This window comes from Drosophila novamexicana, unplaced genomic scaffold (assembly GCF_003285875.2).
Source record: "Drosophila novamexicana strain 15010-1031.04,08,12 unplaced genomic scaffold, DnovRS2.1 tig00000485-arrow-pilon, whole genome shotgun sequence".
Lineage (NCBI taxonomy): Eukaryota > Metazoa > Arthropoda > Insecta > Diptera > Drosophilidae > Drosophila > Drosophila novamexicana.
Window position 1 is genome coordinate 191,081 of NW_020824808.1, and position 23,596 is coordinate 214,676.

At 42.9% G+C, this 23,596-nt stretch overlaps 3 protein-coding genes across 3 annotated transcripts; 2 read left to right on the forward strand and 1 right to left on the reverse strand.

Annotated features, from left to right (window-relative positions):
• The first annotated feature begins 1,270 nt into the window (after positions 1–1,270).
• Positions 1,271–6,215, forward strand: LOC115761747 (bifunctional purine biosynthesis protein PURH). The gene is made up of 6 exons (XM_030703646.1): positions 1,271–1,322; positions 4,016–4,086; positions 4,160–5,232; positions 5,288–5,721; positions 5,798–5,924; positions 5,986–6,215. Exons 2-6 carry the CDS (start codon positions 4,032–4,034, stop codon positions 6,103–6,105), a joined length of 1,809 nt encoding a protein of 602 aa, XP_030559506.1. The 5' UTR covers positions 1,271–1,322; positions 4,016–4,031; the 3' UTR covers positions 6,106–6,215.
• LOC115761748 (tRNA dimethylallyltransferase) lies at positions 1,387–3,070 on the forward strand. Its single transcript, XM_030703647.1, has one exon. It carries the CDS (start codon positions 1,597–1,599, stop codon positions 2,992–2,994), a length of 1,398 nt encoding a protein of 465 aa, XP_030559507.1. The 5' UTR covers positions 1,387–1,596; the 3' UTR covers positions 2,995–3,070.
• Positions 6,207–23,570, reverse strand: LOC115761745 (ATP-binding cassette sub-family G member 8). The gene is made up of 8 exons (XM_030703642.1): positions 23,023–23,570; positions 10,540–10,673; positions 10,147–10,278; positions 7,974–9,319; positions 7,443–7,912; positions 7,249–7,369; positions 6,891–7,171; positions 6,207–6,550 (listed from the first exon to the last, which is right to left on the reverse strand). Exons 2-8 carry the CDS (start codon positions 10,668–10,670, stop codon positions 6,314–6,316), a joined length of 2,718 nt encoding a protein of 905 aa, XP_030559502.1. The 5' UTR covers positions 10,671–10,673; positions 23,023–23,570; the 3' UTR covers positions 6,207–6,313.
• Positions 23,571–23,596: the final 26 nt, after the last annotated feature.

Consider the following 23,596-nt stretch of genomic DNA (forward strand, 5'->3'; position numbering starts at 1 on the left):
CTTCCGTTTCCGTTCGCCACCACCCCGGCCATGTTGGCTGCTGGTGTTAGTCTTTGTCCGTAATGTCCTTGCCCAACGTTGAGCACTTCTTCATTTACAACACGCACACAAAGACACGTATGTTCACATGCCCACATACCCACACGCACAGACACACACCCTACACTCACACACACCCGACACTCTGCCTCACATATGCACAGTAGACACACCTCTTGTAATTTACATAATTAAATCATATAGAATTTCTTAATTTTTGGCCTATTAAAATTCACAGTTCACTTGAACGATTTAAATCAAATAATTCGTTTTCAAAAATATCCATCAGCACTAGCGTCCGCTGGTTCTTTTGCCGCGCGCGTCCAATGGGTTTGAAAGTTCCGCAGTAACTGAAACGGCAAACGGCATCTGCCAAACATATTTATGTTAGGCATCACGAAAAGCTCGCCAAAGGACTTTGAAAGGACGTTAAAGCTCGCATGCAATTCAAAATTGAACGGAGTGCGCCAACAATACTGTGCAACAAAAAGCTTGCTGCTATGCAACTAGACTTTGCTCAACTAAATGATTCAGTTCAGCTAGTTCGGAAATGAACAACTTTTTGATAGTTCCTGTCAGGTGTGTCAAGTTGGAAAAATTTTACAACTGTGTTGGTAGCCCTAACAAAAAGTCCTTGTACTTGACGCCTAATATCTTATCTCAGACATGCGCGCTAAACAGAAGATTTGACCATAACTTCTAAAGAGATCGATCGAGCAGAAAATTAAATAATTGTAAGCCAAATTCATGTTGTTTATTTTAAAGTTCTATCGAATTGCTAGTTCCCTTGGGAACTGAGCCACTGCCTAAATTCAAACAATTTTATACATCAAGGAGCGCATTTCGAATAATTTCTATATAAAGAATTGAAGAGACTGTAAATTAATTCTCATAATTAGTTAATCTATAATAATCAGAATGCTGATTATATTTATATATAAATATGTAAATATTCACACCCCTTCTAATAAGCACAGGATTCAATATTGCTAAAAAATGGGTCACCGATGTAACTCCGATATATTGAAAAAATAACATCGATATAAAAGGCATCACGATTATAATTAGTTTGTTGGTAGCTGAATGCACACGTCTAAAGAAATACAGAAATATTCATATCAAATGAATAAACAACCGTTTCTGTTCACTAAGTTCATTAGTTCGTTTTGATAATCAGTTCATTCGAGCCTAGTCTGAACGCAGCAGCACATCTCTACTATCGATAAAAAAAACTAGTATCGATAAAGGTACCGGCACCGTGAGCATTAGCCCGCATATCTCTTGTAAGTTATTAATAATTTAAATGAAAGTTAATTATGCTTAAAATGTTAAGAAAAGCTCACATTATATGTTATTCAGTCTACTTTAAACATAAGCATTTTGGTTGAAGCTAAAGCAACAGGTAGTTTCCTACTAACACGTGTCTGAAACGTGAGAGCTGCCACACTGTCTGTCTCTCTCGCACATGCGCACTTTGATTCGCTAGCGAAAATAAACAACAAACAAAGCACTTGTGGCTCAATTTAAAATTGAATTCAATTAAATTAAACGTGCCAAATGCTGCGCAAGGTGCCGCTCATAGTCATACTGGGCTCCACGGGCACGGGCAAGACGAAATTATCGCTGGAGCTGGCCGAGCGCTTTGGCGGCGAGATAATCAGCGCGGATTCCATGCAAGTATACACAAACTTGGACATTGCCACAGCAAAGGCCACCAAGGAGGAGCAGGCACGTGCGCGGCATCATCTGCTGGACGTTGCGACGCCGGCTGAGCCATTTACCGTAACGCACTTTCGCAATGCGGCATTACCCATCATTGAGCAGCTGCTGGCCAAATCGAAGCCGCCAATTGTGGTCGGCGGCACCAACTACTATATCGAATCCTTGCTGTGGGACATATTGGTTAGCACCAAAGAGGAGCAGGCAGCAACAGTTGAACAACAGTTGTCCGCGGAGCTAATGGCCGGCATGTCCACGGCGGAATTGCATCAGCGTTTGGCCCAGATTGATGCCAGCAGCGCGAATCGCATACATCCCAACAATCGGCGCAAGATCCAGCGCGCCATTGAGGTGTACCAAAGCACGGGCCAGACCTTGAGCGAAAAGCTAATGGAGCAGCGCCAGCAGCCAGGTGGCAATCGCCTGGGTGGTCCACTGCGTTACCCACACACCATACTACTCTGGCTGCGCTGCCAGCAGGATGTGCTGAATGAGCGGCTAGACAAACGAGTTGATGGCATGCTGCAGCAGGGTCTGCTCAAGGAGTTGCGTCAGTTCCACAACAGCTATGCGAACGTCACCTTGCAGGCGTACACTAAGGGCGTGCTGCAGACCATTGGCTACAAGGAGTTTGTGCCATATTTGCAGAAATACGATGCGCAGCAGGATGACAGGCTAGAGGCGTACCTAAGTGCGCACCAATACCAGCTGCCCACGTCGGAGCAGCTTCTGGCCATGGAGAGCGAGGCGGAGCATCTCGCTGCCAGTCTCAAGCTGCTGAGCAGCTGCTGTGCCGAATTGAAGCTGGTCACGCGTCGCTACTCCAAGAAGCAGCTGAAGTGGATATACAATCGTTTTCTGGCCAGCAAAGATCGACAAGTGCCCGATCTATACGAGCTGGACACCAGCATTGTGAGCGCCTGGCCCGAAGCGGTCTTTAAGCGTGCCGAGTGCATCATAGACAGCTATTGCCAGGCGCAAAACTGCGAGATTCTGCCCATTGCCAGACGTGTGCATCCTGGCGCCGATCTAAACGAGGAGACGAGCCATTTTTGTGCCATTTGCGAGCGTCATTTCGTCGGTGAATATCAGTGGGGCCTGCATCTGAAGTCAAACAAGCACAAGCGACGCCGCGAGTCGCAGCGGCGCAAGCAGCGAGAGGCGGCAGAACAGGCGGAACAGGCAGCTAGACCCCAATCGAAGCCGGTTGCCGAGCTTCCCGATAAGACGCTGTAACCGAGACGGCCAGACAGATGTAGTAATAAATGTATTTACGTATAAAAACCTGAGTATTAGCTTGCAATACACTTGCCGAGGATATTTTAGCTATGTCACGATACGTGTTAGGCATTGGAGGAGACATGTGCGTATATATATATATAGGTATATATATTCTTAAACCATATCTGTTTCTATCCAAACAAGTCTCTCAGTACTTCAGCTGAGCAGCAGGCAGTACGTAAACCTGTATCGAAATCCTATAAGTCGGGCAACTACATTATATAGATACCAGAAGAACTACAAAGATTGAATTTTTGTATGATCTTGCTGAATCTTTCCAATTAGTCCAAGCTGTTGAACAAAAGACTACTTTATTATAATGCTGATATCGATTTTGCTTTTACAAATTTTTTAGCCAAAGTTGACAAATATGAACATCAAGGGGCTTACAAAAAGCAAAAGTTTATTAGCATCGGGTTACTATATAATATACCGATCGGTCGAAAACGGAACTTTGAGCTCAAAACTACAATGCTTCTCGAATTAAAGCAAATCTTTTCGACTATCCAAGGACTACATCAGAAAGCATCTATCGAATACCAAACAATTTGATGCTATAGCATCTATAGGAAAAATCTGGAAAAAATTGAGGGGACTAGCTGAGACTAAAAATATGAGTATCGAAAAATATGCCTAGGACTAGAAATAAGGAAATGAGAATATGCTTCTTTAGTTTAAGCAACATCTTATAGAATATCGAACTCGTATAGCTTTTATAGGAACAATCTGCCAAAGGGCATACGATCGTCGGCAACTCAAGCAAAACTGATCTATTTATATATTTTATTTGATTTTTTGCTGATGCAAGCGCATCAGATTACCCTTCCTCTGAAATGTAATGGGGCGGGTTTCAATTGCTATCAGTTAAACCGCAGCCCACAGAGGTCGTTGCCTAGGCGAAAAGCGAAAACATGTTTGTGCAATCCAAGTCCACGTCTGGCCACTGAAATCGTTTCATCTTTCAATTGCATTTCAGTTGCCAACTGACACGCATGCAGCTAGCAGGAGCAGCCCAAGGACTAGGAACAATGACAACCAAGAAAATAGGTGGGCAGATCAAAGACTATATACAATAAACATATAAATTTTTAAATCAATTTACGCGCTTCTCTTCCTGCAGCACTTCTCAGCGTCTCAGACAAGACGGGTCTGGAGGAGCTGGCGAAGAAATTGTCCGCGCTGGACTTTCAACTGGTTGCCAGCGGAGGCACAGCTACTGCGCTGCGTGGCGCTGGTCTGAATGTCAAGGATGTCTCGGACATAACGGGCGCACCCGAAATGCTGGGTGGGCGTGTCAAGACGCTGCATCCCGCCGTGCATGCGGGCATACTATCGCGCACCACCACCAGCGATCTGGCTGATATGAAGCAACAGCATTACGAGCTCATTCAGCTGGTCGTCTGTAATCTGTATCCTTTTGCCAGCACCATAGCCAAGCCAGATGTCAGTCTGGCCGATGCCGTCGAGAATATCGATATTGGTGGCGTAACGCTGTTGCGTGCCGCAGCCAAGAATCATCAGCGTGTCACAGTCATCTGTGAGGCCGTCGACTATGCCAAGGTGCTGGCCGAGATTAGCGCCAAGGGCGATACCACACTGGAGACGCGTCAGGCCTTGGCGCTGAAGGCCTTTACCCATACGGCCATTTATGATGAGGCCATCTCGGACTATTTTCGGAAACAGTATGGCGCTGGCTCCTCACAGCTGACGCTACGCTATGGCATGAATCCGCACCAGAAGCCGGCGCAGCTGTACACACAGCTGGCACAGCTGCCGCTGCGTGTACTGAATGCCTCGCCCGGTTTTATCAATCTCTGCGATGCGCTCAATGGGTGGCAGCTGGTCAGGGAACTGAAGCAGGCACTGCAGCTGCCGGCGGCAACTAGCTTTAAGCATGTCTCGCCTGCTGGCGCCGCTGTGGGCGTGCCACTCAGTCCGACGCAGGCCAAGCTCTGCATGGTGGATGATCTATACGAGCAGCTAACGCCCATGGCCACAGCCTACGCCAGGGCACGCGGTGCCGATCGTATGAGCTCCTTTGGTGACTTTGTGGCGCTGTCCGATGTCTGTGATGTGCTCACGGCCAAGATTATATCGCGTGAGGTCTCTGATGGCATTATTGCAGCTGGCTACGAGCCGGAGGCACTGGAGATACTCAAGAAGAAGAAGAATGGCAGCTACTGCATTCTGCAGGTACAGTTCCCTCATAAACAACTGAGGCCCGCACTAATCCAGTGAACCCTTTCAGATGGATCCCGACTACGAGCCGAGCGCTGTGGAGCGCAAAACCATTTTTGGCCTGACTCTAGAGCAGAAGCGCAACGATGCCGCCATTGATGCCAAGCTCTTTACCAATGTGGTCAGCAAACGCCGACCCTTGCCCGAGTCCGCCGTGCGCGATCTCACTGTGGCCACCATTGCGCTCAAGTACACCCAGAGCAATTCCGTGTGCTATGCCCGCGATGGGCAGGTGATTGGTATTGGCGCTGGCCAGCAGTCGCGTATTCACTGTACTCGTCTGGCTGGTGAAAAGGCCGACAACTGGTGGCTGCGGCAGCATCCCAATGTGGCCGCCATGAAATTCAAGGCGGGCGTCAAGCGTGCTGAAATTTCGAATGCCATCGATAACTATGTGAATGGAACCGTGGGCAAGGATATGCCATTGGCGCAGTTCAAGGGCATGTATGTGCACAGTTTGTTAATAATTGTGTCCCCGGCTCTGCTTGACGTGTGTTTCCTTCTTTGTATTGCCCAATAGGTTCGATAAGGCGCCGGAGCAGCTGACGGCAGCACAGAAGCTTGACTGGCTGAAGCAGCTAAACGGTGTGGCACTCGGCTCTGATGCTTTCTTTCCCTTCCGCGATAACATTGATCGCGCCAGACTTGTGCGTACTTCTCTACTGTTGTTCTTTAGCTCTTGGTTAACTTTCACTTTTATTCTTGCAGAGCGGCGTCTCCTACATAGCCAGTCCGTCGGGCTCCACCAATGATGCGGGCGTCATTGCCGCCTGTGATGAGCATGGCATAATCATGGCACACACCAATTTGCGCCTGTTCCATCATTAACTCCATACAGTTTGGCTCAATCGAATATATACATACTGCGACCCTTTATCATATTCAACGCAACATTCCTTCAATCACACAATAAAAAACACTTGCCTTAGTTAGTTAAACGTTCGCTGTCTCGACTACATTTTTTTTGTTATTGTTTAAAAAGAAATTTAGTTGCTAACTAATGTACAGTTGGACAAATCCGGCTACAAGTAAGTGCCTAGTAGCGCCGGCTGCGTCGCTTGCGGCACGCGCCGCGGCAATTGCACACAAATATTATGAATGTCAAACAGAAGAGCAACACAGAGCCCAGCACCAGGGCCACAGATGTGGTCTGATCATAGCTAAGTGTCGCATCCAGCACATGTTGCTGCGGCAGCAGCTGATAATCGTGCAGCACCTGTGTGCCATTGGGCGGCGGGCAGGGCTGCTGGACAATGATCTCCTGATGCTGCACCTACAATTCGAATAGACATATAAGTAACAAGTAGGAATATCTCAGTCGGGTTTATCCGACTGCGTTATACTCGGTCACAGTCCAATTAAAACGATAGAAAGTAACAGTGCTCGACTCGGTAGTATCCGTCTAGAAGATACCCTGTACTCAGCGTCGAGCTACCGTTACGAGCAATCTTATCAGTAGTCATCACATCAAATATGGTTAAAATCTCTAACTTAAATAACGCAAACGAATTGCATTAAAATGGACGAAGGGCCAGCATGATAGCACAACCAATACCTTTCACATTGTGAACGAGTATAAAAATTCCATAATTTACAGTTTCCGGCTAGCTTACCTGCTTATTGCGGCACAGCTGCAGACCCGCGGAATTGGCCAGCGTCTCGGCACTGTACTCATCCTGTACCAGGACGGGCAGCAGCCAACGTTGCGGTGAGGCCAACTGCAGCCAAGACCACAGCTTGGACAGATTACGCGGATGCACCAGATAACCGCCGACGGCAGACAGTGCCAGACTGATGAGGGCATTCACCAGACTGGCAGAGACCTTGCAGGGCAGCAGATGGGCGCAGAACAAGGCCAGCGTTTGTATAAGCGTTAGATAGAGCAGCATATACCCTGTAGAAAGAATTACACAATCGCATTGGGTTTCTAGATTCTGTTTTTTTTTTCCTTCTTTCTGCTGTCCCACTTACCCATGTACAAATAGATGCCGGTGTCGCTGCTATTCGAATAGGTATATAGTCCAGCCATGCTGTGAGCCGGCAGCAAATAGGCCAGCCAGATGCACAAGCTGGGAAACAGGCCGAGCAGGCTCTGCAAGGCATAAATAAAGTACATGACATTCGTTTATGTGTGCAAGAGGATGTTTGCTATAGATTTGGCCCACCTGCACAATGATGTAGAGACTGCGCGAATAGAGGCCCAGTCGTATATCACGCTCCGCATGTCGTCGATCCTCCTGGGTGTCCCGTATAGTTAGCATGACCAGCGGCCAGTAGGCCAGCACCATAACGCAATGATGATAGCCAAGGCGATCGTTGTAGGACAACTGCGGATCCGAGGCGGGCACATCCCAGAAGATGCAACCAATGCAGAGCGAGAGCACCGCAGCGGCTATCAGCTTGCTGATCCAAGTGAGCAGCGAGCCGGGCTGCTTGTAGCCGGCAAAGCGTTTTACCAGCGCCTTGGCCTGGCCAAAGAAGCCCGCTTTCAGCGTAAAATTGGGCAGCGAGGCGGGCGGAGCGGCCAGCGGCGGCTCCGAATTGATTTGATCCCAGGCATTGGCCAGCGATTCGATGCGCGCCGATGACTCCAGCATGGCAGCGGCCGACAAATCATCCAAGGTGACCAGATCCACTGGGAGACAGAGGAATTTGATATACATACACATAAGCATATAGTTAGCGGCCGGACTTACAATAATAATCCGCTGGATTCTTGAAGGGCGGACACGGATAGCCCAGTTCGCCCATGTGGCGTGGCAAATCGGCGCGACTGCCGGAGAAGACGGTGCGTCCGCCGGACAGCAACAGCACGCCGGAGCACATGGACAATATCTCAAAGGTGGGCGGCTGCAGAGTCATGATGACAATGCGACCACCGCTGCACCATTGCCGCAGATACTCCACCAGAAAGAACGTGTCAAATATGTCCATATTGCTGGTGACCTGGTCGAGTATCAGCAGCGATGATTGCGCCAGCAACTGGCAGGCGACGCTCAGACGCTGCTTCTCTGAATGGGTGAGCGTCGAGACATTTGAGGCACGCACCGTATTCAGCCCCAGATCCTCAATGAGCACATCCATGCGCTCCTTCAGATCGCTGCGATCCAGCGGGCCGCGCAACGCCGCATGGAAATTCAGCGTACACTGCACACTCATGCGCGGATCCAGCGAGGAGACCTCCAGGGCGGGCACATAGCTGCACAGTTCGCGCAGCCCATGTCGATTCACTTGCTGGCCATTAATCAGAATCTCGCCGCCCAGACGCTCGCGCAGACCCGCCAGGCACTCGGCCAATGCGCTGCCCTCGCGCTGTGACGTTGCCATAATGGCAAACAGATCGCCGGCCTTTGCCTGCAGCGAGACGCCGTGCAGGCAGGGGCTCACGTCCAGGCAGTGCACCTGTATATTCGGATATATCAGGCCCAGACTCGACTGTTTGCGGCCGTACTGCGCTCCGTGCCGCGAGCTGCCGTAGATGCGCGATTCGCCATAATCATAGCCCAGTCCGCCGCCGCCTCCATCCCCGCCCAATCCGGCGCCGAGCAGATCAGCCTCGCTGTGCGAACGATGTCCGTAGTGTTTGCCATTGGTCATGTACTGCTGCTGCTGCTGTTGGTGCTGCTGCTGGTGGAGATGATGATGTTGGCCCACGGCAATGCTGGCGCGACTGTTCGCCTGACGCAGCGCCGACGACGGCACGCCGCCCTGGGCCCGTGACTCTGGGCGTGAGTGCGCCATGGCCATGCCCATGCCGCTGATGGCACGGAAATCGGACTCGCTGCGATATTTACGCAAATTGGGCGGCACACGACTGCGAGTGGTCTCATTGTCGCTGCTGTCATAGCCGCTGGAGCCGGCGCCCGCCGGGGCACCCGAACTGTCACGAAAGCCGCGATTCACACGGCCGCGCACGCCGCCCAGTGCACTGGAGCCCGGTCCCGGACCAGGTCGATGGGAGCGCTGTGAGCCGGCGTTAGGCGGAAAGACGCGCGGCAGCCCAAACTTGAGATATGTGTACATGTTCGAACCTAGAGGCGATCTGAAAGAGCGAGAAGAGTGCAATCAATAAGAAGTCGGTCTGGATCTGAAATCAACTCTAAAAAAATCAAATATTTGATCTTTTTACTTTAATTGGTACCAAGAAACATACATACATACAAGGTATAACTGGGAGGTTATAGTTATCGTAGTTTTATATTTTGAAATTTGGAATGAAAACCAAAGAGAACAATTTTAAATTGTAAATCAATATTTTCCGGTTGCGAGTTCAAGCTCCAGGATAATAATAATGAATGTAATAATAATAATGAAAATAATAAAATTAAGGATTAGATTGAACGTTCTAGGATATCCTTAGCTTAATTATTCTAGCTAGCTAGCTTCCTAGCTTTACTTATTCAAAAAAACACAAGCTCTTTCAGATACTATACGTTAGAATGAGAGTTCCGCGCCGTAGCATTCTTTTTGGATTGGGAATCATATAAAAATCCAGGAATTTTCAAAAATAATTTCATAAATTTCATTATCATTATAATTTAAATGTAGAGTTGGGTTAACAAAAACATTAAACATTAACTGTACACCTGTTAAATGGTACATACTTTTTTTTATACTAACTCAAGATTTCAATTCGTATAAAAGAAATATTTTTTGATTTATTTGCAAAACTATTTTATTTTTTTTTAAATTATTATTCGATAAAAATGCTGTATTTATCATCACAGTCGAGAAACTTGTCAGCCTCAAGGAATGTTGTTAATTGAAGATGCGAATGTTAATATGTGTGTAACAGCATAGTATGTAGATAGATATTTAATAATGTTTTTCATTTTTGTTGTTCTTGTTGTTGTTATTGTTGTTACTCACTTGGGTCCGTAGCGCGGATGATTTAAGATTGATTGCACTGTGGTGTCGCGTAGCTGGAAATTTCCATATGGCAGCGGTGATTTATCTGACGAGCCCAGCGCCGAATCGGTGAAGTCAGAGTTCAGATTTTGCCTGCAGGTTGGTGGGGGGTGGGTTGGGGCGGGGGGAGAGAAGAAAGAGTTAGAGCTGCGCTTAGCTATGTCATTGTCAAACACGAGGGCGTGGTCAATGCGTCTAATTAGAGTTATGGCATTTGAACTTCCGCTTGGCTGCGGTTAAATCAAGCGTCAAAATTGTCAAACAGGTGCAGCTGCCGCAGCAGTGCCAGTGGCAGTGGCAGTGGCAGTGGCAGCGGATGCATCAAGGGCACGCCCACAACGTTTCCGCACTCACCTATAAATGGACCAGGCATGCAGATCTTCAGATGCCGCCGGCGGTAGCGGTGTGTTGGGACCATGCGGCACCGAGTAGCGACGCTCCTCGCGTGACATTTTCTTATTGTTGGAAAAGTTGCTCAGCTCCATGCTCTGCAAAGAGTGTGTAAGAGAGAGAGAGAGAGAGGGACGGAGATAGATGGAATGAATTAGTGTCTTGGTGCCAAAAATGTAGCTAATTTCCAGTTAAACTGGGTCAAGAATGCCAGCGTGTCGGTTATTACTCATAATTTGCGGGAATTAGCTTAATGAAAGCCACACACAATACACACATGCACACAACACACACACACATACACACAACATACACCTCACAGTCGGCTATTGTTAAAGTCAGACAAGGCGTTAGCTTTGACTATATAATACCCTGTTTCTAAAGATTAAAGTAAAATAAGCACATTTAAATACATTTTTAAGAGACAACCCAAATCAAAGATTAAGCTTTCGAGCTCAATTTCGAACTTAGGCTAAGCTAAGCTTAGACATCTAAATGTATGTTAGATTGTTTCTACTAATATTCAGCTGGCTGGCTGGTACAAAATTTCTAATTTGAAGGGTATTAATCAACGCACAATAACGTATAAATGTACCATGAATGAGAAACTTGTCTGCATAGATATTTCAAGAACCTCTCTGATCAATCAATCAATCTTATTTTATTTTCAACTCTAGCTTTAACTTGTTGAGAATTGCAAGCGTCAAACAGCATACGAAGTAAAACGTGCACAACTGAGTCCCCTTTTTGTGTGTTTTCACTTTAATTTAAACTAAACATAATTTACAAGTAATAGCAATAACTATAATATTTATTTTACTGATAAACTATGAAATTTATGAATTCATTAAATTAAGCATTAAGCATAAAATTTACTTCAAATTTTAATAATCAAAATCGTTTTTTTTTTACTTTTACCATATATTTTCGGAGTTAATTGAAGCAACTTGTGGAATAGAATAGAAGAAACTTTTGTTTCTCTAGATCCAAATAGATGACTAGATTCAATTAGATGTATATTTGCAGAACTGCAATAAAAATCCTTTAAACCTCTTTATCAACTGGTAAAAGAATGTATGACTAAGGCTAAGTAAAAGGTTTAGATAGAAGTAAATGTCTATTTGCAGAGCTCCAACAAAATACGTGTAAGCCTCTTCGCAACTTGTAGAAAATGTAGAAGAAACTCTAGTTTCTCTGTATCCAAATAAATGTCTGGCTGTAGCGTGGCAATAAAATACCTTTAGGCCTTTTCACATTTAGAGGGTATAAAAACTTGAAACAAAGAAACCAATTCAAATAAGTTTTTTTGTTCAGTTTTTCACATTTAATTTTCTTGACTTGAACAAATCTAAAAATCTCGCATTAAGCGGAGAATAAAGCTGCAGTTGTTGTGAAGATTTCGACACGGCAGCTGCGTTTTTAATTGCTAATGCGAGAAACGCAGATGCAAATGAGCCGCAAAGTTGCGCTCAAATGTGGCACTTATGCAATCCGAGTGTAACTGCAACAAAACGGTGGCTGCCACAAAATGCACCTGTTGCCAGTTGAGGTGTTTCTTTGATTTTTGCCTGCGCGAAGGCAGCCAGCCGTATGCGTTTCCGTTTGCAGAGTGAGTGCACCATGAGTGCATCATGAGTGCCAGTCTGAATGTGAGTGAGTGTGAGTGTCTCTGTCTGCAAGCAAACGCGAGCAGTTAAAAGTTGGCTTAAACAGCTGTAAGTGGGTGCGAGATTATGTAGCCAAGTGTTCTCAGTGTTTATTATTATTTACTTTTATTTCATTATTTGGGCGCAACTGTGGCAACTGGCGAAAGTGACTGCCAGCTGCCGCCTGCCACAGATTTGAGTTTGTGTTTTTATGCCCCTGTCGAGGGTATACTAGTTTTGTCATGAAATATGTAACTCATAGAACACAAGCTAAGAAGACATCTTCGTTGTATAGCTCTCGGTTCGCTGCGAGTCGTTATAGACTTGTTCGTCTTTCTCTCAGTTTGAAAGCTAACTTCAGAACTCTCTGCATAGGTTCCTCTTGCAGTTGCAGGCAGTACGTATGTCGGAAGCGCCTAGATCGCAATACTTTATCATATAGGAATTAGTCGACTACTTAGTTCTTATATAAACTACTCTAAGACATTAACGAGTTCTGCCATGTTTTTCAGGCATTCCCACGAGAATTTTATCAAATCGGAAATCGCTGGATCGTAATAATATATCATACAGTTTCTGTTGGAAACATCGGTTGAATTTGCTGTTTTTATATGGAATACATATCTTCAACTTTCTAGACATTTATGAGTTCATCCATGCTATTCATATATCCTTATCAGAATATTATCGTTTAGCGGAAATGGGTGGATCGGAGCAATATGTCAATTGTTGCATATTGTTGAACAATAAGTCGAAAACTAAGTTCTTGCATAACTGCATACCCAAAAGCCATATGTCTAGAAGAGTATTTATGCTTCGGCGTGCCGTTCTCTCCTAGTTTCTATACTATATAATTTGCAGCTTAGCTCATAATTAGAGCCAAAGCTGAAAGTGAAGCTGTAGCTGGAGTTGGAGTTGGAGTAGGAGCTGTTGTAAAATGTGTGAATGAGAAAACGCATCAAACGCTTTGATTACCGCATATTTGAAATGCTTTAGTTAAGAGTCATGTGCATTATGTATTATTAAATATACGTTTTTGTTGAGTCTAAAAAAAAAGAAAAAACCATTGTAAACACTTTTAATTGCGTGTTAAATGCGCCTTAATTAAAATCATTTTTGTTATATAGCGACTTATGGCTAAAGGTTCAGTTTAGTTGATTTTTGTTTGTTTGTTTTTGTTTTTTTCGATTTTCATGTTTGTTGTTTTTGCTCTGCTTGTTATTGTTGTCTCTTGGCATTTTAGTATGTACTTGGCCATTGCAGTGAAAGTGGAAGCAAAAGGTTGTTTTTTTTTGCCTTTAATACCCTCGCTCAAAGATAATGTAAATTTAACTCAAGAGGAACTACCTACCTAAAGCTACTCCAACCTACAGACTAAAAACCTGGCGGCAGTCGCTTTGTTGCACTGAATGAGTGAATGAAGGAATGAATGAATGAGTGAGTGAATGAATGCATGAATCAATGTTGCGTATATTGAGGGCATCGCATTGATTTATGTGTTCGTCTTGTCGTTGATATCTATATGTGCTCCCCACATATATCATTTGGCTCTTTGCTGCAAGTGCGTTCAACAAAAAAATTATATATGAAAACAGCTCTTTATAGAGCATAACCGTTGAGTTGAACAACTGAAACTGCACGGTTGGCAAAATGAAAGTGATTTTTCTGGTGCTGCATATCAGATGCATGGGAATAAACCAAAATGTCTTTCAAATCACTCTGCATCCATTTGGAAAATGGTAATAAGAAGGCTTAACAAGGCTGTGGAAATGCATATACCATATACCTAAGTCTACATGTGGGTATTTGGAGACCTTAATGATCTCATAAAATGTATATTAACTTCAGCAGCTGCTGAGTTGTATTAGCTCGAAGATTTATAGGCTAGAGGTCTCGAATCTAGTATTTTTACCAGCTCGCACTTTTCATGTGTTTCGAAAACATGCCTTACTTTTTGAAAGGAAAGTACTACAAAGACAATTTAAGAATCCCAAAAAAAGTTACCCCTTCTTACATATTGTGCTTCTTATATTAAGTTTTTTTATAGGGATAGTTTTGTGGTTTTTTCAAATGTCTTTAACCAAAGATCGATTATGCAAGGGTATAGATTTACATCACAAATCTCTGTATGCTAGTGATAAGCTTTGTAGTTGAGCACAGGATATTTTCCTCTGAAAGTTCACGTAACTCTTGCATGTTAACATAACTTTAAATAGTTGCTACCTCTCAATATTTCAACAATCTCAACCACTTTCAAAAGATTTTTATATAGCTGTAAGTATAAGCATGTAAGTATCTATTACCCAACCCATGATACAAAGTTACACATATTTATCTGAGTATGTGTAACTCAGCCAAAAATGCCAGCTAGCCAAAAAAAAAAAAAAAAGATTATGCATGTGCCACATGCAGCTGCAGCTGCGGCAAATACCGACAAAAAAAACCAAAACGAAATCGAAAAACCAGAATTTGTGGGCCAAAGTTGGAGTTCCGCAGTCGGAAACAGGCTGCATTACTGGAGTCTGACACAGTTAAATTTGCCTGGCCAGAATTATATCATAGATTAACTGTGTGGCCAGAAGCAATGTGGCAACGAGTTGTTTGAGTTATACATGCAACTACCACACGATGAGCGGCCGGCACAGCGGATGTGGCACGTTTGTCAACGGTGCCCCGATGCCAGCAATTAATTGGCCAACGGTTATTGGCAATGCTTAAATGCGCTTGCAATTAGATTATGCCATTGGGCAGGAGTGCAACAAATGTGTCAAGAATTGGCCAACTGCCGGCTCCAGACTCTGGATTGGGTGTGAGAAAGCAGCAGAGTAAGCGAGCGAGACGCACTAACTAAGACCCGTTGTTGTTGTTGTTGTTGCTGTTGTTGTTGTCGTTCCCGTTGCTTGTGCCGCATTTTGTGGCACTCAGCCGGCAGTTGACAAGTGGCTAACCGTTGCATGTCTGGCCGGAGCACATGACCATTGATGCAAAAATGCAGTTAGACGCAACTGGAGAATGACCAGCAGAAGGAGGAGCAACTGCAGCAGCAGTCCCTGCTTGGCCTGTGCTCACATTATATGACTTAATGGTGCGCGCCCAAGTGCCCAAGTGGTTTGACCATAATAATTTGTCTACTTTTTTTGTTGTTCTTTTTCATTCTTGTATTTTTGTGGGCAGCCACTCGAGATGTGATTTTTGTGAGCCATTGAAATGTGTGTGTGTTTGCTGCCTGATTGGATTACAAACAGGCTGCCGCGAGCTGGCTAAGTGAACTCTTGCGGTCTAGGTCTGAGCGGCATTCCCACGCGCAAGCCAATTCAATTGGGTTAACCAAAAAGAAAAACCAGCAAAAACGACCGCAGATTAAATACCCTTTTGGACAACAACAAAGCTTGTAGCATATGCCAGGTGAATTGTGCAGCTCGTGGTGGTTGCATTTGGTCAAGATATCTGGAAATACGGAAAAGTTTTCGAGTGCCTCTTCCGATTGAGTTATCTAACCAGGCACAGCTCATAAATGCCAAGTTCCCTCTTGAAAAACAAAGAACTTCATTTTTAAGCGATCGTTCGTTTGGCAGCCATAAGATATAGTTTTCCGATCCAGTCTATTTCGAGATATGTACTGCCTGGAGACGCACCACTGCTAAGCTTCCTGACGATGGCTTCAAAGCTATCTCTTTTCATGCGTTACACAATTCATGACAAAATTATAATACCCTTTTGTGCAGTGTATAATGAACATCATTCGGAAGTTTCCCTTGCGCAGTGCTCGCCGCCGGCATCGGCCACGTTTTCAAAAGCTGGCTGAAACCCGAAAATGGGTAACTGGTTAACTGGGCAGCCGGCAACAGGTTAACTGGGCAGCCACCCAAAATCAAAAGCTCTCTTCGCTGATTGCCAACTGACTGATGGCAGTGTGTCCAGGCCTTGCCGCGGCAACAAGCACTTGCTCTGGCCCGGCCTCTGCCCCCCAACGAGAAAGTGAAAATGTTGCTGTTGTGGCATAATTTCTGGCTGCCAGACATCGTATGATAAATGCCAATTGCACTGAACCAAAGTGGGTCGCAGTTGCAATTTGCAATTAATAATCAACAGCAACAACTAAAAATAAAAAAAAAAGAACAACACACCACGCTTGAGGCCTTTTTGGGCGTGGCTGGGAACTTTGCTGTTGCCGGGGCTGACTAATACTAATCGTAATGCCCCTGCAAATTGATAATAATAAACATCAAGACTTTTGATTACCAGTTTCGGAGCAACATTCCGGCGGCAGCGAAAAGCCGTTTGTTGAACTTGTCCGGCTAAATGAAATTGTTGATAAATTTGAGCGCAAAGGCAAGCGAATTGGCCACCAATATTGTACACTGAACAAAATTGTTGTTGTTAATATTTTTAAGCATTTTGCTTGTTTAAAATAATTTAATAATTAGCCTTAAATCTAAACCAACTGAGACTTTTCCAGTAAACAATTGCGTTTTTTTTTGGTCAGAACACAAATAAATCAAGAAAATTGATATAAATATTATTAAGATATACGATTTTTGATGTTCCCTTTATATAACAAATAAATTTCATAGCTACGCGGGTGTTTAATCCTCAAAATTCGCATGGATTGTAGATATAGTTACAAACTGTCAGCCTAGCTTTTTTAACATCTAAGGCGCTTAGTTGAGACAATACAACATCCAAACTTGGGATTCGAACCCGTTTACTGGCTGTGCCACTCAGACATCTTATCTATTTGAATATTAAAATAGAAGTTTAAGTATTAACTAATAACATATTTTGTTACTATATTTATAACAATAAAATAAAACATTTGTTATTTAATTTACATGTGCTGCTAAAAGAAAAACGAAAAAAGTGCAGGTGAAGGGCAACAAGCATACAAATTGTAAATGGAATAACCTTAATTGCAATTCCGAAGTTCATTTTAAACTTTATCAAAAAATCGTGAGTTTTTCTTTGTTTTATGCTGACATGAATGAGTGAAGAACTTTTAATTCCAATTTTAGTATTCAATTCAAGTCAAAAGTTTTCAAATGTTGAATTTAATTGTTTAGTTGAATTTAGTTTACACCTTAAATTTAATTTGACTTTGAACTTGATTTAACTTAAGTTCAAAACCATAAGAAGTTCAATTTAAGCCAAAATTTTGCACAGTGTATCTAGTGTATATACACACAGCTAAAAATATGTGTGTTAATTGAGCACTCGATTCCAGAGTTTTGGGCTTGAGTCTTAGCACATTTTGTGTTGGAATTTGTAGCGGACAGACAAGTATGCAAATTTTGTTGTATCTCATAGATACACAGCATCAGTCAGCAGCAACAGCAGCAGCAGCTGAGATAAGCGACAGTCAGTCAACTGAGCACGCAACTCTACGCAGCTTGGGCCAAAAAAAAAAAAAAAACACAAAAAAGAAGCTTAAAAAACAGATTCACATTTTTGTGAAAGTTGACGCTGCGTACCTGAAAATTGATTATGAACAGATTGTGAATGTACATTAAATGAACGTTGCGAATGTCTGGAGCTGTCTATATGAGTGCTGCCAAGATTTGTGATTTAATAAATGTGCATTAAAACGGGTAAAATTAAAAAAAAAAAAAACACAATAAGCAGCTATAGCCAAGGTGTGCCAAAGATTTAATACCATATCAATTAAATTGCTCATGCGGCAGTTAACTTAGCATTCGGCTAACTTATCTAAGCCAATATCTTGAGAAATGACTAAGAACGATTTAGAACACAAGCTAAGTCAATTTCAATAAGTTAGCTTTTTTAATGTAGCTCTTTTTATTTAACAAATAAATTTACGGGACAACGCTATGAATATTAAAGCTGACGTATCACAGAAATCTTGTCAATAAAAAACTAAACTGTTTTCCTGTTTGCCTCGGAAGCTATTTGAGAAGGTAGTCTAATATTGGTGTATTTTGGAGCAAAACTTGCAAATATTATTAGCTGACAAAATAACTCAACTTAATATGTGTTGTAAGTTTCTATAAATGGTACCGGGTAAATTATATGGTAGAGCTTAACAAGATTTGGCGCAAGCAAAACTGAGCTTAATAAACTGAAAGTATTTTGAAAACATATTAAAAGACAACATGATAATAATATAAGAAATTACTTCTCGAGCTAAGATTACTATAAACAATTTGTTTTTATTTTTGAAAATTTGTTGCCTAAAAAACCAAAACAGAACATCGGTTCCTTGAGATACTAATAATATTTTTAATATTTTTACGTTTTCTATTTTTATTATTATTTTTATTTTAAATATTATTGCTATAATTGTTAAGTAATATTAAAGAGAGACAAGTTTGAATAGAAACTGACGATCTTCGTCAGCTATCTAGCCTTACTGCTTTAGACGACAAGCTAAGATCAAAATATATATGCTTTGCGGTTGCAAAAAAATCACTCAAGCATTGCCAATTTCCGGAAAAATATACTAGTACTCTTTGCCGAGCTCAATGAATTAGGAGACAGAATTGCGCGGTAGCAGATATTTCGCTGGCTTAATAAATGCATTTATAACTGGGCCACAACCGAATAAGTTCAGCCAATTGTTATTAAATTAGGCAATCTCGTGAAAAACTACAAAACCATAACGAGCCGAAGAATGCGCCAAAGCCAAACTTCGTTTTGTGCTGACATCGGCAAAGCGCGCTCCAACTGTGACCCCAAAAAATAAAAGCCAAGTTAATGTCATGCCGTCAACAAATACTCGTCATGGCTGCATAGCCCTCTGCGAGTGTGTGCGTGCGTGTGTGTATGTGTGTGTGTGAGTGTGTGCTGCGGGTGTTTGCCATATTCAATTTCAAGTGTTTCAGTTTTCAGTTAAGGTTTTTACATTTCGCTCTGGAAACCCACACAGCAAGGTCAGAGTTTTATTAATTGCCTCGAGCCAAGCCGTTTTCCATGCTACAGTTTTTGGCCATCTTTACAGGCAATTAACGCGGTTCCCCGCTCACAAAACACTTTCCTATGTATGTTGCAACCGACTTGTGAAAGTCGCTTAACAAACCAAAAAAAAAACACACACACACACACACAAAACGACAAAAATTTGCATGCCAATGTTCGTTCGTCTCGATTGTGGACCATCAAAAACCAGCCCAGCCCAACAACCCACCGCCCCACCGCTCACGTGCGCCACTCTAATTGACACAAATTCCATGACAAACAAAATACCACTTTTTTTTTTTCTTTTTTTGCGTGCATAAAAATGCGAGAGACCAGCTAGGTTGGACATATCCCAGACAGCAAACGCACCCGCCCAGACAGACAGAGCTGGGCCCATGGCGCCGTCTGGACACAGTGGTGCGAGCCCCAGCAAATCTATAATGTGTCATTATTATAGACTATAATTGCGAAAAATAAAACATTGTCAGAACTTATTTTCTTCAAGCGAAGTTCTTTTAAGGAGTTACAAGAAAAAATAGTTCGAATGCAGTTCTTTTGGGCAATGCTTAGTCAAGCATAAAAAGAAACATTCAGTTCAAATAATCTATTAGGAAATTTTATTTTATTTTTTTTTTTCAAGTAGATTTGGACAAATTATTATTTTTTCTTAAAAGAAGGTGTAAAAACGAAGAATAAGCCCAAGGATATCACTCCAAATATCTTTAAGCTGTTCGAAAAATTGAATTTAGTTGAAAGAGATATCAGATAGAATTTTGTTGTATTATTCTTTTCACGATAACTCGGAGACTAAGTCGGAAATTTGAATACAAATTGTGGGAACTAAGGAAAATTATATTGGTAAATAAGATATCCTAGTTAAGGAATACCTAAACGATTCATCGGACTAGCAAGCGGAAAGTCGCTGGTTTAAATTCACACTATAAAATGGAGTATAATATTAATACGTTTTAATTCAACAGTTTTCTATTTTCGGTTATAAATAAGCCCAGAAACACTGTGCCTGATTGTTATTCGGACCTATTGTAGATCAAGCCAAAACTCACGACGTCTTGCAAAGCTGAGTGACATAAATCCATGGCACGATTTATGCACAGCACGTTGGGGTGTGCGCGCGTGTGCATCTGCCTAGTTACATAGCTAACACACACACACACACACATGAGAGATACTTTTCTAGGCCTGCCTGCAATTCTGATTCTATGTCAGACGCCGACGCTGTCGCCGACGACACGGCCTCGCCTGCCAGACACGCAGTTCAAGTTGATGTTGTAGTGAAATGAATTTCTGGCTTTAGCGGCCATAAAAATCACAAGCTGTGTAGCATCCAGTCGGATGCTCACATGTATATACTTAGTATAGCACTTTCTTCGTCTAATTATGCAGCTGTTCTATGCCGCGTTTTATGTGTTAATTTAATTACAATAAAACCCAAATTAACCTGCTCTGTACTTTGTATCAATGCCTATGTTGGAAATTTCTTTTTCATTTGCTGCGGTTCGTTAAGTTTTCACTTGGTGGAGCGGGCCAGGGACTGGGGCTTAAAGTCGTCGCTGTCTTCAGCGGAGAGTCGCCCATTAAATGCAATGAATCATGACTCTTGAAGCGCAGCTAATGGCCAGTCAATGCATTGGGCCAGAGTTTAAAAATAATAACACATAAACCAAGTGCCAAAAAGAACAGAAAGAACACAACAAGAACAAGTTCTCGGCCAGAGTTGCAGCCACACCCGTTTTTAAAAGGCAACGAATGTTGGCTAGACAAAGCTGGCAGCAGCATTACCGCCAGCACCACCGCCAGCACCACCCGCCGCGTTGGCTAAAAGCCACCACAAAGCAATAAACTGACAATCAATTCGACTTAAGTCGCTTTGCTGCTGCGCCTTTGACTTTGTCTTGGCCACAAGTTTGTGTCTTAAGTCTTTCGTTTTCAAATCGAAATTGTTTCGAATTGAAACGCACTCAGATCTGATTGCGGCATCGGCCTGCTTTTTAAGATTGTTTTTTTCTTATTTTAGGCAACAAATCATCAGGCAGCACCGTTAATAGCTATGAGAAATACTGTTAACTAATTTACGCCGCAACAGAGAAAAACAAAAAAAAAACAACAATAAGAGGAAGAGAGCCACACAAACTAACGAGTCACCAGGCGAGGCAAGCATAAGAACCAGAAATCTTTGGGCTCTGATAGCAAAAAGGTATTCAATGAAACGGCCAACTAACGGTAGAACTTGGCACCTGTAATTAGGTGCGAACTACTAGAGGTCGCCAAAAATTTGTGTCCACAATTTATATGGCTGAGAATTGTGCCAACGTCTTGACAGAAGAAGTGCGCCTTATCAAATGATTTGTCCGTGCCAACAAGTTAAGCATCACAATTTTGAAAGTGATTGTTTGGTAAAAAGAAAATTGAATGTGAAAGTTGCTGTGCCGTTCGCCAATTTTTTGAAATTCTTCTTGGCAACGAGCACGGCATAAAGCGCAACAGATATATGTCCAAAGATAAAGATAAATGATAGCTGCTTTTTTGTGCACTTAGAAAAGGTTCAGAGCTGGCCACACATACAGCAAGCTGCTCAATATAGATTTGCATGTGCCGAGACGTCAATATACAGCAGATACCACAAATATGCAACAGCAACAACAACAACTGCAGCAGCAGCGGCAGCAGAGAGGAAATGCCAAGACGCAAGACAAACAATGAGCGGCGCACGCAGCCAAGAACTCAGCGAGTCAGCGAGCGAAACAAACAAACAGAAACTTGTATCTGTAAGATACACAGCTCACACAGCTACAGATGCGCACACACACACACACACACACACACAGTCAAACGCATAACTTTGGCGCTGACTATGGCCACAGAGCGCCCTAAGCGCGCAAAAGAACTTTTGAGCCGAATGGAAACACAAAATAAAAACAAGAAAGAACAGCTAACTACGGCATGCCGAAGTTTGAATACTCTTTTAGACATGTGGCTAACGACTTTGCAGACATGTGCGAAGAATGCTGAAGCTGAGTAGTAATTGCTGAGTTTGGTCAACATATTTAGAAAATCAAATAAGTTTTCCATTTTCCCATTTCTCAAACGTCCCATAGAGCTATATGATATAGTAATCCGATTTGTTACATTTTGGCTTTCATGTGAGAAGCATGGTGGAACTCAAAAATACCCAGTTTAATCAAGATATATTAAAAAAAAATATATTATATTATTTGTTTATTCAATCACATTATTTTCGATTGATTCTACGGCGGTAAAGTGGATCCGATTAATGCCGACTTCTATACTGCCTGCAAGTTGGCTTTAAACGGGATGAACAGACTGACAAGGCCGTAAAGACTCGTCTGTTGTTGCTGATCAAGAATATATATATACTTTATGGGGTTGGAAAAAAACTCCTTTCATGCGTTACACATTTCATGAGAACACAATAATACCCTCGACAAGAGTATTACAAAAAAAAAAAAGAGAAGTGGAAGCAGTGGAAATGGTGGAAACTACGATAGACGCTGGCTAAAGAACGAGGCAACAACGTTTGCTAGACAAAACTTGCTTGTGGGATCTTTGACCTGCAATGGCGACGACCGCAGAGCGGCCAAGAAATCAACAACGTGGAGCAGGAGCAAAGCGCCCGTCAACGCCTCGGCTGAGCCATATAGATACACAAATACACATACACATACACACACACGCACACACACATGGGTGTATCTATTTTAGAGCTGGCAAGTGTTGCTTGCTTGGCTTGGGCTGTATTTAATAAAAATTAACAGTTAATACCAGTTGTACAAACTTTAATGGACAACAAAAAGCGCCACGAAATGCAAATTGCGAGCGACCAAAAGATACATTTGTATCTCAAAGTACTTACCAGGCCGTATTTGCTTATTGCTGCTTGTTGTATTTAGCTAAAGTTGTTGTTGTAGTTGTTGTAGCACACCGTGCATATTCCATAAATACACAGGCAACACGCACGCACACACGCACACGCACAGTTTTGCGTTTCTTATTGGACAATTTTGTGTGGTGTGGCCGAAAACAAATGCCGCTTGCAGGCTATTTGCAGGCTATTTGCAAGCTATTTGCAAACTGATTTGTCACACACACAGGCCGCGGCTCAGAAACCACATTTGCATGCACTTGCACATTGCCATTAATAAATAAACAAATACATATATATATATTTGTATTTGAATATATATAGAAATTAATATTACTACCGCATTTATTTCGCTTGTGACGCCGTCAACATTTCAATTCGATTTTCAAGCGCGCAGTCTTTGTTTGTTTTTTTCTTATTAATAATAATTCGTATTGCCAATTTTATGTTATTTTTGTGTTATTTTTTGTTCACTTTATTTTGCGCAGAGCCAACAGACGTGCACAGCTCAGCCAGCGGCGCAGTGGACAACTCTCTCGGTGCTCTGCTCAAACCGTACTGAGCT